Source organism: Arachis ipaensis, chromosome B2, assembly GCF_059453495.1.
Source record: "Arachis ipaensis isolate K30076 ecotype BB chromosome B2, ASM5945349v1, whole genome shotgun sequence".
Taxonomy (NCBI): Eukaryota; Viridiplantae; Streptophyta; class Magnoliopsida; order Fabales; family Fabaceae; genus Arachis; species Arachis ipaensis.
This window is the reverse complement of record NC_142437.1, coordinates 19,577,015-19,589,811: the sequence shown is the minus strand read 5'-3', so window position 1 is coordinate 19,589,811 and position 12,797 is coordinate 19,577,015. Positions and strand designations below refer to the sequence as shown.

At 29.8% G+C, this 12,797-nt stretch overlaps 1 protein-coding gene across 4 annotated transcripts; it reads left to right on the top strand.

The window, feature by feature from the left end:
* The first annotated feature begins 1,323 nt into the window (after positions 1-1,323).
* Positions 1,324-10,083, top strand: LOC107625031 (Serine/Threonine-kinase). Of its 4 annotated transcripts, none has more exons than XM_016327558.3 (10): positions 1,324-1,389; positions 2,262-2,375; positions 2,455-2,528; positions 3,533-3,613; positions 3,717-3,809; positions 4,058-4,177; positions 4,470-4,541; positions 5,428-5,505; positions 6,536-6,932; positions 7,084-7,392. In XM_016327558.3, exons 2-9 carry the CDS (start codon positions 2,285-2,287, stop codon positions 6,725-6,727), a joined length of 801 nt encoding a protein of 266 aa, XP_016183044.1. In that variant the 5' UTR covers positions 1,324-1,389; positions 2,262-2,284; the 3' UTR covers positions 6,728-6,932; positions 7,084-7,392. The 4 variants fall into 4 exon arrangements, with proteins under 4 accessions (XP_016183044.1, XP_020971273.1, XP_088361525.1 ...); XM_088505399.1 differs by lacking the exon at positions 1,324-1,389 and adding an exon at positions 9,768-10,083 and having other exon boundaries at positions 2,208-2,375; positions 7,084-7,154; XM_021115614.2 differs by lacking the exon at positions 4,058-4,177.
* The last annotated feature ends 2,714 nt before the right edge of the window (positions 10,084-12,797 follow it).

Genomic DNA, 12,797 nt, shown 5'->3' with positions numbered 1-12,797 from the left:
CCACCATATTTAAATAAGGCCAAACAAAGACACTAAAGGGTTGTCGAAAAACATCAACAAAAAAAAAAAAAATCTACATCATTATAGTAAATCTTACATCACATTTGAGAATTACACCAAATAATAAGTCATACCAAAATATAATCAAAGTTAACTCAAAAATCTAATTATCATAATTTTCACAAAATACCATAAATAACTCAATCAATACTAGATCAATCTAAAAATGAATTGAATTACTGTAATTTTTTGAGAATCTATCAAGTCCCAAAAGCTCTTGTCCAAATGTAAATTATTAAAGAATTTTAAAATAACTTTCACCACCTATGCAAAAGACAAAAAGATTTTTATTTAGGCAAATAATTACTTGATTAATCTATCAATTCTGTTTCCATACCTAATATATGATATGTAATGCTTCACCAATTGAATAGAAATTAGAAACAAGTATCACATTGATGTTAGCAAGAGTTAGAATTACTTAAATATTATTAAGAACACAATTTAAAGACCTTGCCACCTTGAATATCTTTTTTAAAATTTAGAACCTATCTCCTTCACTCAACAAGAATATGAATTATCACAATCTTCATCAATATAGGATGAAACTTAGAATGGTAATAATATTTTACTTCAAAAAAAATTATCACAGAAAAACAGAGAATATAAACAACACAAAACGAGCTGAATTCATGGCAAGACACTGCAAAATTAGGTACACTCATGGTAAAATGTTGCAAAACTATTTTTTTTCATGGCAAACACACACTAAAAATATAGAAAAAAGAAGAAAGAACCAAGAGCAGTAAATGCACGAGAGAAAAAATGACTAAAACAACGACAATAAGTTACCCTTAACACAGTGACATCGGTGATGACAAAGAATAGCTCCTAGCGGTAACGACGAAAGGTGAAGCTTAAACAACGATCCGATAAATTATAAAAGAAAGGACGAAAGAACAGAAAAGTTCTAATCTATTAAAAAACGAGATGAAATTAGAATAGAAAAATTTGAATGTGGATAAATTTTAAAAAAATATTATTAAAATTTTAATTTTAATTTTTTTTATATTCCTACGTTTTAAAGGTATTGAAATCCCAAACTAAAATTTTAGTTACATTCTCTTTTTTTTGTCAGTAGATTAAACAACTCTCAATTCTAGATATCTCAATAAATTAGACAATCTCTAATTCTAAATATACAATATATTTACGTATTCTTCATATATTTATCAAATTTTTACCTCAATTGCAACTTCTAAGATTTAAATCCTAGACTTTTGAAGTGAGAAGGAGAAGATATGTCATATGAGTTAGGAAGGAGAGAAAAGTGAACTGAAATTTCAGCATCAGTGTTTGAGTGGTGTCCCTCTGCGTCTCATTAAGTATGTGTTTGGATTCACGTTAAGCAAACTGGAGTTTGAATGGAAGTGATTTTGTAGAATTAATTTTGGATAAAAGTGAGTTTGTGCCAACATAATTTATATTTGACAATTTTTACTAAAATTAATTTTGATAAAATAAATATTGTTTGGATAATATTAGTTAAAATCACTTCTAGATAAATAATTAATTAATTATTAAAAAAATATAATATTAAATTATAATATTATTTTTTAAAGTATATTTAATTTTTTTTATATATTTTTAGTATTTTTTATATAGTATTTTTTTATAGTATTTTATTTTAATATGTTATAATTTTTTATTATTATAATAAAAATTAATATTTATTTATGAAATTAAAAATAACATATAAAAATTGATAATTTTAAAATATTTTTTATAGTAAAAATGAATATTTATTTATTAAATTAAAAATAATATAAAAAATAATATATTTTAGTATTTTTTTTAAATATTTTTAATAATTTTATTTTTATTATTATTTTAAGTTTTAATTTTTTATAAATTATATTTTTATTATTATTTATAATTAATTTTTTATTTAATTTATTATTTTTAATAGAAACAATAATATATATTATAAAAAATTAAAATAATAAACAGTGTCCAAAAATTAGAATAATTGTTTTAATATTTTTAATATTTATTTAAAAAAAATTATAAAAAAATCAATAATAATTAGCAACAACTTAAACGTGCATTGAATAAATACAAAAGTTATAATTTTTTGTTTTTAATGAACGAGTTTTTGACTCGCAAAATCAAAGTTGCTAAATATCAAAGAACAACATTTAAAACACTGAAGCGCACTTTTATCCTCTCTCTCCAGTGTTTCACAAACACCCCCTAAGTAGTTGAAATAAACGCGGCAGCAGTCATGGATGACCTTCCAGAATCTTCCTCCAAAGGCACCAAACGCCGCCGCATGGATGATTCCGCCGCCGACGCTGCAACCTCCTCGTCACTGCGTACGCACCTTCTCTTCTTCTTCGCCTCTCTCTCTCTCTCTCTCTCTAGGTTGTTTGTGAATTTGAGCATATTTTGCAGAGGACGATCTCACATTCAGCGATACGCTCGTCGCGCTTCAAATCATGCGAGCTCAGTTCCCTGACATTGATAAGGTTTGGTTCCTCCTTCTACGAACACTTCCTAGTTTGATTTTGATTTCAGCTTCAGCATCTCTCTCTCTCTGTTTTATAATGAACTAGCTGTTAGTTATTTGTGTTGAGTATAAAACTAGATTATGCTAGGGTCCATTTGGTTAGTGTCTCATAGACACAAATACATAGAGATTTTCTTGTAGCACTTAGAATCTGAAACATAGAAGGAAGAGTCTGCGTGTCCTGTCTCACCTTGTCTCTCGATCTAAACGCAGTGTTAGTACTCAAATTAGTGTTTGAAAGATACTCAGGATAGTGAATTACTCCTTTAGGTATTTATTGTATCGAGTCGGATCTTTATAGTATTAAATGAACTATCCTTATAAGTATCAAAGTGATGGGTAGGATAGGTGTAAATTGGGGAACTAAATTGATATTGATATCTTATAACATTCTCAAAATCGCATTCGAACTTACTTCATGTCATGTATATATTTGATTTGTTGGACTAGTTCAAGTATTTACTAGAAGAGGTTTATTTTGATATAATTGTTTCCATCGTGAATTAATCATGTATTTTTTTACAGCATTAAAGTCGTTATTATAGGATTCAAACACTTGTAATGGTATGTCAATGTATAATTGAATGATAATATGAAAAAGCTTTTAAGGTGATATCAAAATTTAATCCTTTGTTACTCAAGTGCCATGTAACATTGTTGTAATTGAGTGCTACATAACATTATATGGTTGGACTTGGATGAATTATTGCATGTTACTTGAGTGCATTTAAGGTGGTTGTACTAGTGTATATCTTTAATTTCTGTAATAAAGGAAGATTAGGTATTTAGAAAAGAATACACTTTTTATTTGATAGCAAAATACAACATATACCTAAATGAAGGTTGGTCATATTGTGAGTCAGAGTAAGCACAATCCTTTCTGATACTTTTAGAGCATGTGAATTTTAGTTGTGTTTATTGTAATAGATTTAAAGTGTCAATAATGACGTTTGAATTTTTCAGGTGTCGGTTCAGCCTTTTATATTAAAATCCCAGTTGTATAGCAGTGTAAAGGACAGAACGCAGGTGGACAGGGAATTGGAGGTCTGATAAATTTCATAATCTTTGTGTTTTAATTTGCTAAACATTAAAGCTTTGATGGATACGTGGTAATTGGGTGATATATCTTATTTGTGCAATTGTGCAGTCTCTAAGGAGGGACAAAGTTCTGCGTATTTTCAAATTAAATACTGGACAAGATGATTATGCTATAATGTTTTTGGATGACTACATAAAGCAGGTTAGTTTGTATTATTATGAATTTATGATTCCAACTTTCAGGAATGCAGTGTTGGGCCATAGTATAAAATGTTCATTCTAGTTTTAGTGCTACTGAATTGTCCCCATCTTGGATGCCTTAGTTTATTTCCTTTTTGATTTAAGAATGTAGTTCACTACAATATGAGTTGTTTCTGCTGACCTATTTATGCTTCTGAAAGGACTGTCACTGAAATGTTCCATTTATCTTTTCTGACTATTGATCCATAGATAGATCAAGTTTTTAAAAGAATGGAAGGAAAGAAAGAAATGGAATATGAAGTTTTTGGGTGGTTCAAAAATTATGTTCTGGATTTGAAGCTGGAAACTGGCATTGAACATCAGGAGCTTGTGAGTGAGATTCACTAATAAGCTTATTTATACCATATAATAATTCCCAGTTCTGTTTATTACACTGTCTACTCTATAACAAATCCTTATAATATGGCAAATGCCTTTACTTTGGAAGAATCGGAATGCTAAACATAGGAGTGTCAAGTGCATCATACAGATTTATATTCAGATATACTAATATAAAAGATGATATTTTCTGATTTATCAGCTCAAAATCTTTGTACTTTGTTATCTCAGGGAATTTACTGAATCAATTTCTATAATTAGCGAAGTGTGCTTCTTGATGCAGTGCTCACTCTTGTCACTTGGGGGGAAGGTGAAGGACAGCCACATCACCCTTTTAATTAATGCCGGTGTCATTGTGAGTAAACATGAAATATAAAAGCTCTGTTTACTTTTTTTATTCATTGGTTGGCCGTAGTTACCCTTCTGTAGTTATAACTATATTTATGTTTGTACAATTGTACATACTAGATAGAGTATGAAGTCTTTGAGTGAGTGATTAAACAAAGAGGGCAACCACATTAGATATTTTTGGGAGGAAAGTTTTTTGTAGTTTCTTCACAAATTGGGAAAGTCCGAAGACAATGATACATGACAGTTTTCTAATTTTCTTTGATGGATTACATAATGTCATAAGGGATTTTGAAACTTTTGCTTCCTTTTAGTGATTAAACTTTAATAGTATTTTTAATTATTATCTCTTCTCAATATACCAAAATGCTTGCTGAGAACAATCACAAGACTAAATGTTACTTGGTTTTCTGAGAAGTATGATACAGCTGTTTATCTTGTATTCTATTTCTATGCAAATGGTGCCCAATTTTACACATATTCATTTCTTTTCTATCTCTTTCTTTTGGTACAAAATAAATAATTTGTTTCATTAGGGATATTAAGAAAATTGTACCATTCAATAATGCACTTTTTATGTTTTCTGTTAAGCAGTATTGTCTGCAATGAGAATGTTGTAACCTTTCTCTATCATTTCATGCTTTAAGATGCAACAAGATATAGCAAACTTTTTCTTTGGTTAAGCAAATTTTGCACGTCCTCCTATTGTTGGATATACGGAACTTCACTTTATAGGTTCCAGGAATACTTGTCAACACAAGATTCCTGTGGGAAACTTGTGTAGTTTTATGTTGATTATCTCCTTCATATATCTATTTTCGACTACAATGCTGTATGATTATATTCCTTTTTCGTCTTAATATTTATGTATAATTTTATTGCATGCTTTCCAGATTCGACAGCTTATTGATCCAAACATGTATTGGTTTGCAATCCCAAATGTTGGCACACTTCTTAAGGGTCTTGCTCAGGTATGAAGATTTAATGTTTACTGTATTTTTATGTATAGATACTCATGATATAGTTTGATCTCTGTATGTTCCAAGTTAAATTGCATAATATGTTTATTGTACTTTAAGGTGACTTCAACTACGTTTTAAATATTTGAACATGTAAACAATCGGGGTTTTGTCTAGGAATTAGTTTGAGACCCTTTCTAATTCTGAAATCTCAATTACTGACTAACTAATCCCCTCCACTCCCTATATTTAACTGACTTCTCTAAGTGACCGACCAAGGAGAGTGAAACAAAGGGAAGGATATAAATTCCCTAAAAAGTACTTATTTTTATTGAGTTTGTTTCAATTTATTTATGTTAATTTTATTTAATTTATTTTCCAAACTTATATTTGTCTTAACACAATATGTCATATATTTAGTTATGTTAATATGTGGAACTTGTTAATTCCTTAAAATTATATGACATTATATTTTCTTGTTAATAAATAGAAGAAAATTGCACCAATGAGTTATAGCTCAAATGACATAGTCTTCCCATACTCACCTAAGAGGTCGCGGGTTCGAGTCTCCCTATCTTTGGTAAAAAAAAAAAAAAATTGCATTCTTTTATCTGATAAAAAAAGTAACGTAAAATTAAGGAAAAAAAATTCTACTAATAAAACCAGAAAAGGTAACCTGATATTTCTGGACTCACTCCTGCTAGAAGGCCTATTGTATATTTTATCATAACTCTCATCTCTACTCTACTAAGTAAATCTTTAACCTCTTTTATCCATTTTAACTCCATTTAGAATTTTGCAAATTTCAATCTGAATTCTCAAAATACAATTTGCATCAGGTACTTTAGTAAGCATAAATTACAACATAGGAAAATATTGAATTTAGTCTCTTGGTTGGGATGTGATTTAGTAGTTACATGGATTTGATGGTATTTCAGATTTGTACTCTTTACCAGAATGATAGTTATGCAGAATTATTTTTGAAGATCATGAGGAAATAGTTTTGAGATCACATTAAAGTTGTTCTCACTTTGTTGTTCAGGGTAGAAATGAACTTATTTCACTTCTCAGTCGTCGTAGATATAAGGAGATGATGTTAGCCACCTTGGAGAAGAAGCGTCTTCGAATGTCTCCACTTGATATGAGATTTCATCTTCGTGACTTGATTGGTTCCGGACATCTCAGAACTGACCATACACCAACTGGTTTAATCATTCGAGTCTCAAAAGATTGAGATTCAGAGAGTCCTAGATGTGCTTTGATCCATCAAATGAATTCATTTGATCAATTGCTCCTGTTAACTCTTATTTTCAAGAAGAGGTTCAGTTATCTATGCTTTGGATTTAGATATAATTGGTACAACTTGGATAAAAATGATAGCCACATTTATCCTTGTTGATCAAGAGACCAGACTCAAAATGGACCACTTGATTACCTATGTAAGCAAATCTTTTTTAATTTCCAATTGTCTTTGCATGGGGCAAATTATTTAACCAGCATTTTCATTACCCCCCTTTAAAAATGGTGTGAATGTGAACAGTAATGATTAACTAAAGTACTTATGTTCATGTAAGTTCATGTGATTTTCAGGTTACCGGAATCAATTATGAACTATCTGACCTGGCTGTGTGCTATCAGGGCTGCTACTTCGATTCTTATTGGTATGACAGTTATTTATTTTGTATGAATCTCTGAGTACCCACGACCAGTTTTCTAAATATTCAATTCAAATTATAGTTGGTTAACTTAAAAGTGATATCTGATATGAGAAAGTCCCATGACCAAACAATCATTACCCAAGTTCTCTAGTTTTAAATTGTTACTTGGAGCAAAACTTCTAGTTCATTTTATTTGTCACTCTTACTACTTACCACTAAATATTTATTACAAGATTTCCAATTTTATTTTTTGCATACAATTCTCAGCACAATTAATGACACAAAGGGAATTAGTTTAACAGAAGTGGGCTAAGTTTTGTACGAACTTTACCCATAAAGTCTAGGGTTAGGGCTTAAAGTTAAATCTGATAAGCTCACTCGGACAGAGATCGAGCCGTTTACATTCCGGTCATATGGTTTAGGTTTTCTCACTTATCTTTTTCAATTTAAAAAAATGAAATATTAATATAACAATTATATAACAAATCATAGTTGATAAATATAGGATATTTGGGTAAACATATTCCTAATTAATCATTGCGGAACCAACTTGGGTTGGTCGAGTGGTCAGCTTACTCGTCCGCTTAAGCAAGTGTCGGAGGTTCGAATCCTGCCTTGTGCATGCAGCAACTTATTGGCCAGCGACAGACCCTTGAATGGAGCTCCGATTCGCGACGGGATCTTCTAGTGTATGGTGTTGGACTGTTGGATAATACTTTTTTTAATGAAGTGAACTTTCACATCTTTGAGGATCAAAACAATACTTAATTCTTAACTTTGATTAGTGTATATTGTGGCTATGTCCATCTTTATGTTTTTTTTTTTTCTTTTTTCAAAATGGAATGGAAAAGAAGTTGTTTTCGAGAGATTTGAGCTGGGTTAATATTTTTGAAAAATTATACAAGGATAAATTCAAAGAATAAGTTAATTACAAATTAATTCTACCGTAGTTAAATATTAACTTTGGTTAACTTTGGGTAACTCAGATCAAGTGTGGTTAATGATCAATTTAAAAAATGAGAAACTCTTGGGGTTAGCAACTTTTAGTAATTTTGGTCATTGGTCAAAACAAACACTAAATTGTTATTTTAATAATTTATGTATGCAAATTTTAAAAAATGTGGGTGTAAATCTTATTGATTTATGAGTGTAAACTGTATTGATTCATATATGCAAAACTCTAGTAAATATAGGTGTAAATTATATACTTGTGTGCAAAATGTCCGTAAATATGAGTGCAAATTATTACTGAGTAAGTGCTGGTAAAAAATAATAATATTTGTTGGTCATGTAACATTACTCTTAGAAAAAATAACCAATCAACAATTGACATATCGCAAAAGATAAATTATAAATTAATTTAAAGGGGGTTAACTAGAATTTAGAAACCACATAGGTAACCAATTAGAGGTGCGGGGTACTGCATCTAAGATTTTAAAATTAAAAAATAAACTACAACCTAATTTTAAAATTAAAAAAAATAAAAACTTTTGCGCACACAAAAAAGTAAAAAACATGTCCTATTATTTCAACCCATAACATTTTGGGACTATGATCTCCCTCTCCTCCGCTGCCGTGACGTCGCCTCTCCATTACTCTCTACACCATTGAACCCTCCTGGTCCTTCACCAATTGTCACGCCGCCACACACCCGCGCCTCCTTTTCCAAACAATCTTCGTCGTGACGCCCATCTTCTCGCGCAAGAACGGTGCGACTGCGATCTCCCTCTCCTCCGCTGTCGCGACATCGCCTCCCCTTCACTCTCTGCGTCGTCGGCCCCTCCTGGTCGCCGGTCATCCTGCCACCACACACCTGCGCCTCCTTCCAAAACGCTTCTCACCGTGACGCCTATTTCCTCACGCAAGAATGGAGCAGCCACCCCTCCATATCTTTGCACAAATATCTTTTTCTTCTTAGTTTGGATAATTTTTTTTACTAGTTTTGGATTTTCTTTCTCCTATATTTTGGATTTTTTTGGTGTGTTTTGCATGATTTTTTTTTTGTTTTACAAAGGAGGCCTTAAGGCCGAAAAAGGAAAAAAATAGTAAACTCTAGGAAAATACAATCCACTACAATTAGCTAAAACCAACAAGAAAATTTGGCTGGGGATTGTTCATAATAGGCTTCATGTTGACCTAAGTTCAGAATGAGGTTGGCTAGCTCATCAGCTATTTGATTGGCTTCCCAGTAGACATGTCTTAGCTCCACCCTTTAGTTACGACTAAGGAGATAAGGAGATTAGATATCCATCTAATAATACACGTTAGAGTTGGATGCTTACAAGGGGGATTTCTAATCATCTCAATAGCACCTTTGGAATCAGACTCAACAATAAGCTTCTTGATCCCCCTCTCCCAAGTTATTTCCGAGCCTTGAAAAATAGCATTAATTTCTGCTTCAATAGCACTTTTAGATGTTTCTTTTCTTAGTTTTTGGATGTTCTTTTTCCAATAATTTTGAATGTCTCGTTTTATTAGGTTTTAAACTTTTTTAAATGATTTTAGATATCTTGTTTTTCTTAAATTTTGAATGTTTCTTTTTGTTACGTTTCAGATGTTTCTTTTTATTAGTTCTTGGATATTCTTTTTACAACGACGTTCTTTTTCTTTTTGTAGGTTTTGGATGATTGTTTTTATTTTTTAGATGTTTATTTTTCCTAGGTTTCGGATATGTCTTTTTTTTTATATGTTTTGGATGTTTTTATATATGTTTTGTTTTTGGGATTTGGATGATCTTTTTAATAGTTTTAGATGTCCTTTTTCTTAGTTTTCGGATGTTATTTTTTCAATATTTTTGTATGTCTCGTTTTGTTAGGTTTTGACTTTTTTTAAATAATTTTAGATATCTCTTTTTGTTAAGTTTTGGATGTTTCTTTTTGTTACATTTCAGATATTTCATTTTATTATATTTTGGATATTATTTTTACAATAATTTTAGATGTTTGTTTTCATTTAGGTTTAGATGTTTTTCTTTTTAGAGTTTGGATGTTTCTTTTTATTTGGTTTTAGATGTTTCTCATGATAATTTGAATTCATATTTCTTGAGTAAAGTATCGTTTTTGTCCCTAACGTTTGGTGTAAGTCTCAAAGTTGTCCCTAACGTTTAAATTGTTCTATTTAGGTTCTTAACGTTTCAAAATTGACTCAATATTGTTCTGCCGTTAGAGATCTGTTAACGGAATTGACGGCGGGACAAAATTGAGACGATTTTGAAACGTTAGGGACTTAAATAGGACAAAAAATTTGGGGACAAAACGATATATGAAAATAAATTTTAATTTTATACTTCACTAATATCAATTTTTTACGGTACATAGTTATTCAATTATTTTTTGATCACATCTAAGTAAATTACAGTTAATCACATTACTTTGATTCTAAATATTTTTTTTTATAATTTTACTCTTGAAGATTTTTACTCATCATGAAATGTTTGTAGAATGACTAGAATCACATTACATTATTGTATATGTATCATTTTTTTCACCCACAAATTTATGTACTAATCATTCTACAAATATTTTATGATGAGTAAAAATTTTTAAGAGTAAAATTATAAAAGAATAAATTTATTTAGAATAAAAGTAATGTGATTAAGTATAATTTATTTAGATGTGATTAAAAAATAATTGAATAACTATCTACCGTAAAAAAATTGATATTATTGAAGGATAAAATTAAAATTTATTTCTGTGTATCGTTTTTGTCTCTAACGTTTTCGTCCTATTTAAGTCTCCAACGTTTTAAAATCCTCTCAATTTTGTCTCGCCGTCAATTCTGTTGACAGATCTCTAACGGTAGGACAACATTGAGTCAATTTTGAAACGTTAAGGATTTAAATAGGACGAATTAAACGTTAGGAACAACTTTAAAACTTACTCCAAACGTTAAGGACAAAAACAATACTTTACTCCATATTTCTTTCAAAGAGAAAGTAAAAAAAAAATTACTGGTTGGCCGCCCCTTATTGGTTATTGTATAATTTTTTGAAAAGATTCAAATAATGGCAGGTCACTTTTTAAAAATTCCACATATGTATAAAAGAAAAGACAATAAATATGAAAAATAATAATGGTATCAAACAATTGCATAACATTTCATTTAATTTTAGAGAAAAAAAAAATCATAAATGATGCTTGATAATTATCTCAAAAATAATGTGGCTTTCAATAAAAAGAAATACTCTTTTCGACCATGGATCTTTATTTTTATGAGACGAGCTAGATCTTCCGTCAATATTTTTTCTCTGAATTAACGGAATATGCCTACATAGCACGTTAAACTGCTGATTTGTCCATTAAGTGCCACCTAGGATTGACAATTTTTTCCCTGGTTGTCTTTTGGGGGATAGTTGTCATGAGCCGTTTAGAGTTTTCTCTATTTTTTGTTACTTTTATTCATATATATTGGATAAATTTATTGTGTAAAAACTGATAAATATTAGTAATTTTAATTTTTTTTACGAGTTGTTAAGATATTATATTGTTAAGATTATGTTAAATTTTAAGTTTATTCAATTTAAATTAACCATCATAATTCACATAAACTCATTATTATTAAAAGAAGTGCATATTCTATTTTATAATAGATGATGAAAAAGTTGACACAATATTTTATCTAAAATAGATAAGAATATTTATGTCAACTAATCAAGTAAATATAACATTACAGACTCAAAGTTCAACATTTTGGAATAACTAATAACAAAGAGATAAAATTAACAACATTCAGCAATATCATTTTTATTAATATATATATATATAAATGATATTGCTGAATGTTGTTAGTTTGTTTATCTCTTTGTTATTAGTTATTCCAAAATGTTGAACTTTGAGTTTGTAATGTTATATTTACTTGATTAGTTGACATAAATATTATATATATATATATATATATATATATATATATATATATATTCTATTCAATTTCTATAAGTAAAAAAATAAAAAATCACTAATATTTTTTAGTTCTTGCATAGTAAATTTAGCCAATATATATGAAAAGATAACAAAAAATAGAAAAAAATCTTATACGGTTCGTGATAATTACCAAAAAAAACAAGGAGGCCCCAATAAAAGAAATCTATCAATCTTGGCTAGCGCTTGACAGACAAATTAGCTGATTAACGTGCCACATTAGTATACTTCGTTAACTCAAGAGAGATCATTCATGGACGGACTAATCAGTCTCACGGAGTTAAAGATCAAGGGCAGAATTTTTTTTTTTACTAGAGACCTTGTATAGTCCAAAAAAATTATCACGAGTCGAGATGGGTATTCACCCTTTAATTTTACTTGGGTTAAAAATTCAGATGTTTCCCACCTCCAATATCATTAATAATTTAATATTAAAGTGATTATTCAACTCTTTAAACAAAAAAAAAAAAAATCAAACTATGAGTTAAATTTTAGTTTGGCCCCTAAAATTTGACCCGATGCTCAGAATGACCCCTATAATTTCCTTTGCCGCAATTAGAACTTCCAAATTTGCAATCGTAGCTCCAGGTTGCCCCTGCGATCATCTACGTCATCGGAATGCTGATCTGGCGCAATTGCATGACACAGTGGATACAACCAAAATCACGTTGTCTCACTTTTGCACCCAATCCCACTCATTAAGTGTCGTCGTTTAAGTATTATTGGGGTT

Coding starts and splice junctions, on each gene's coding strand:
- LOC107625031 (XM_088505399.1), top strand. CDS start 2,285: ATGGATGACCTTCCAGAATCTTCCTCCAAAGGCACCAAACGCCGCCGC. Junction 2,529..3,532: donor AGTTCCCTGACATTGATAAG/GTTTGGTTCCTC, acceptor TGAATTTTTCAG/GTGTCGGTTCAGCCTTTTAT. Junction 3,614..3,716: donor AGGTGGACAGGGAATTGGAG/GTCTGATAAATT, acceptor GCAATTGTGCAG/TCTCTAAGGAGGGACAAAGT.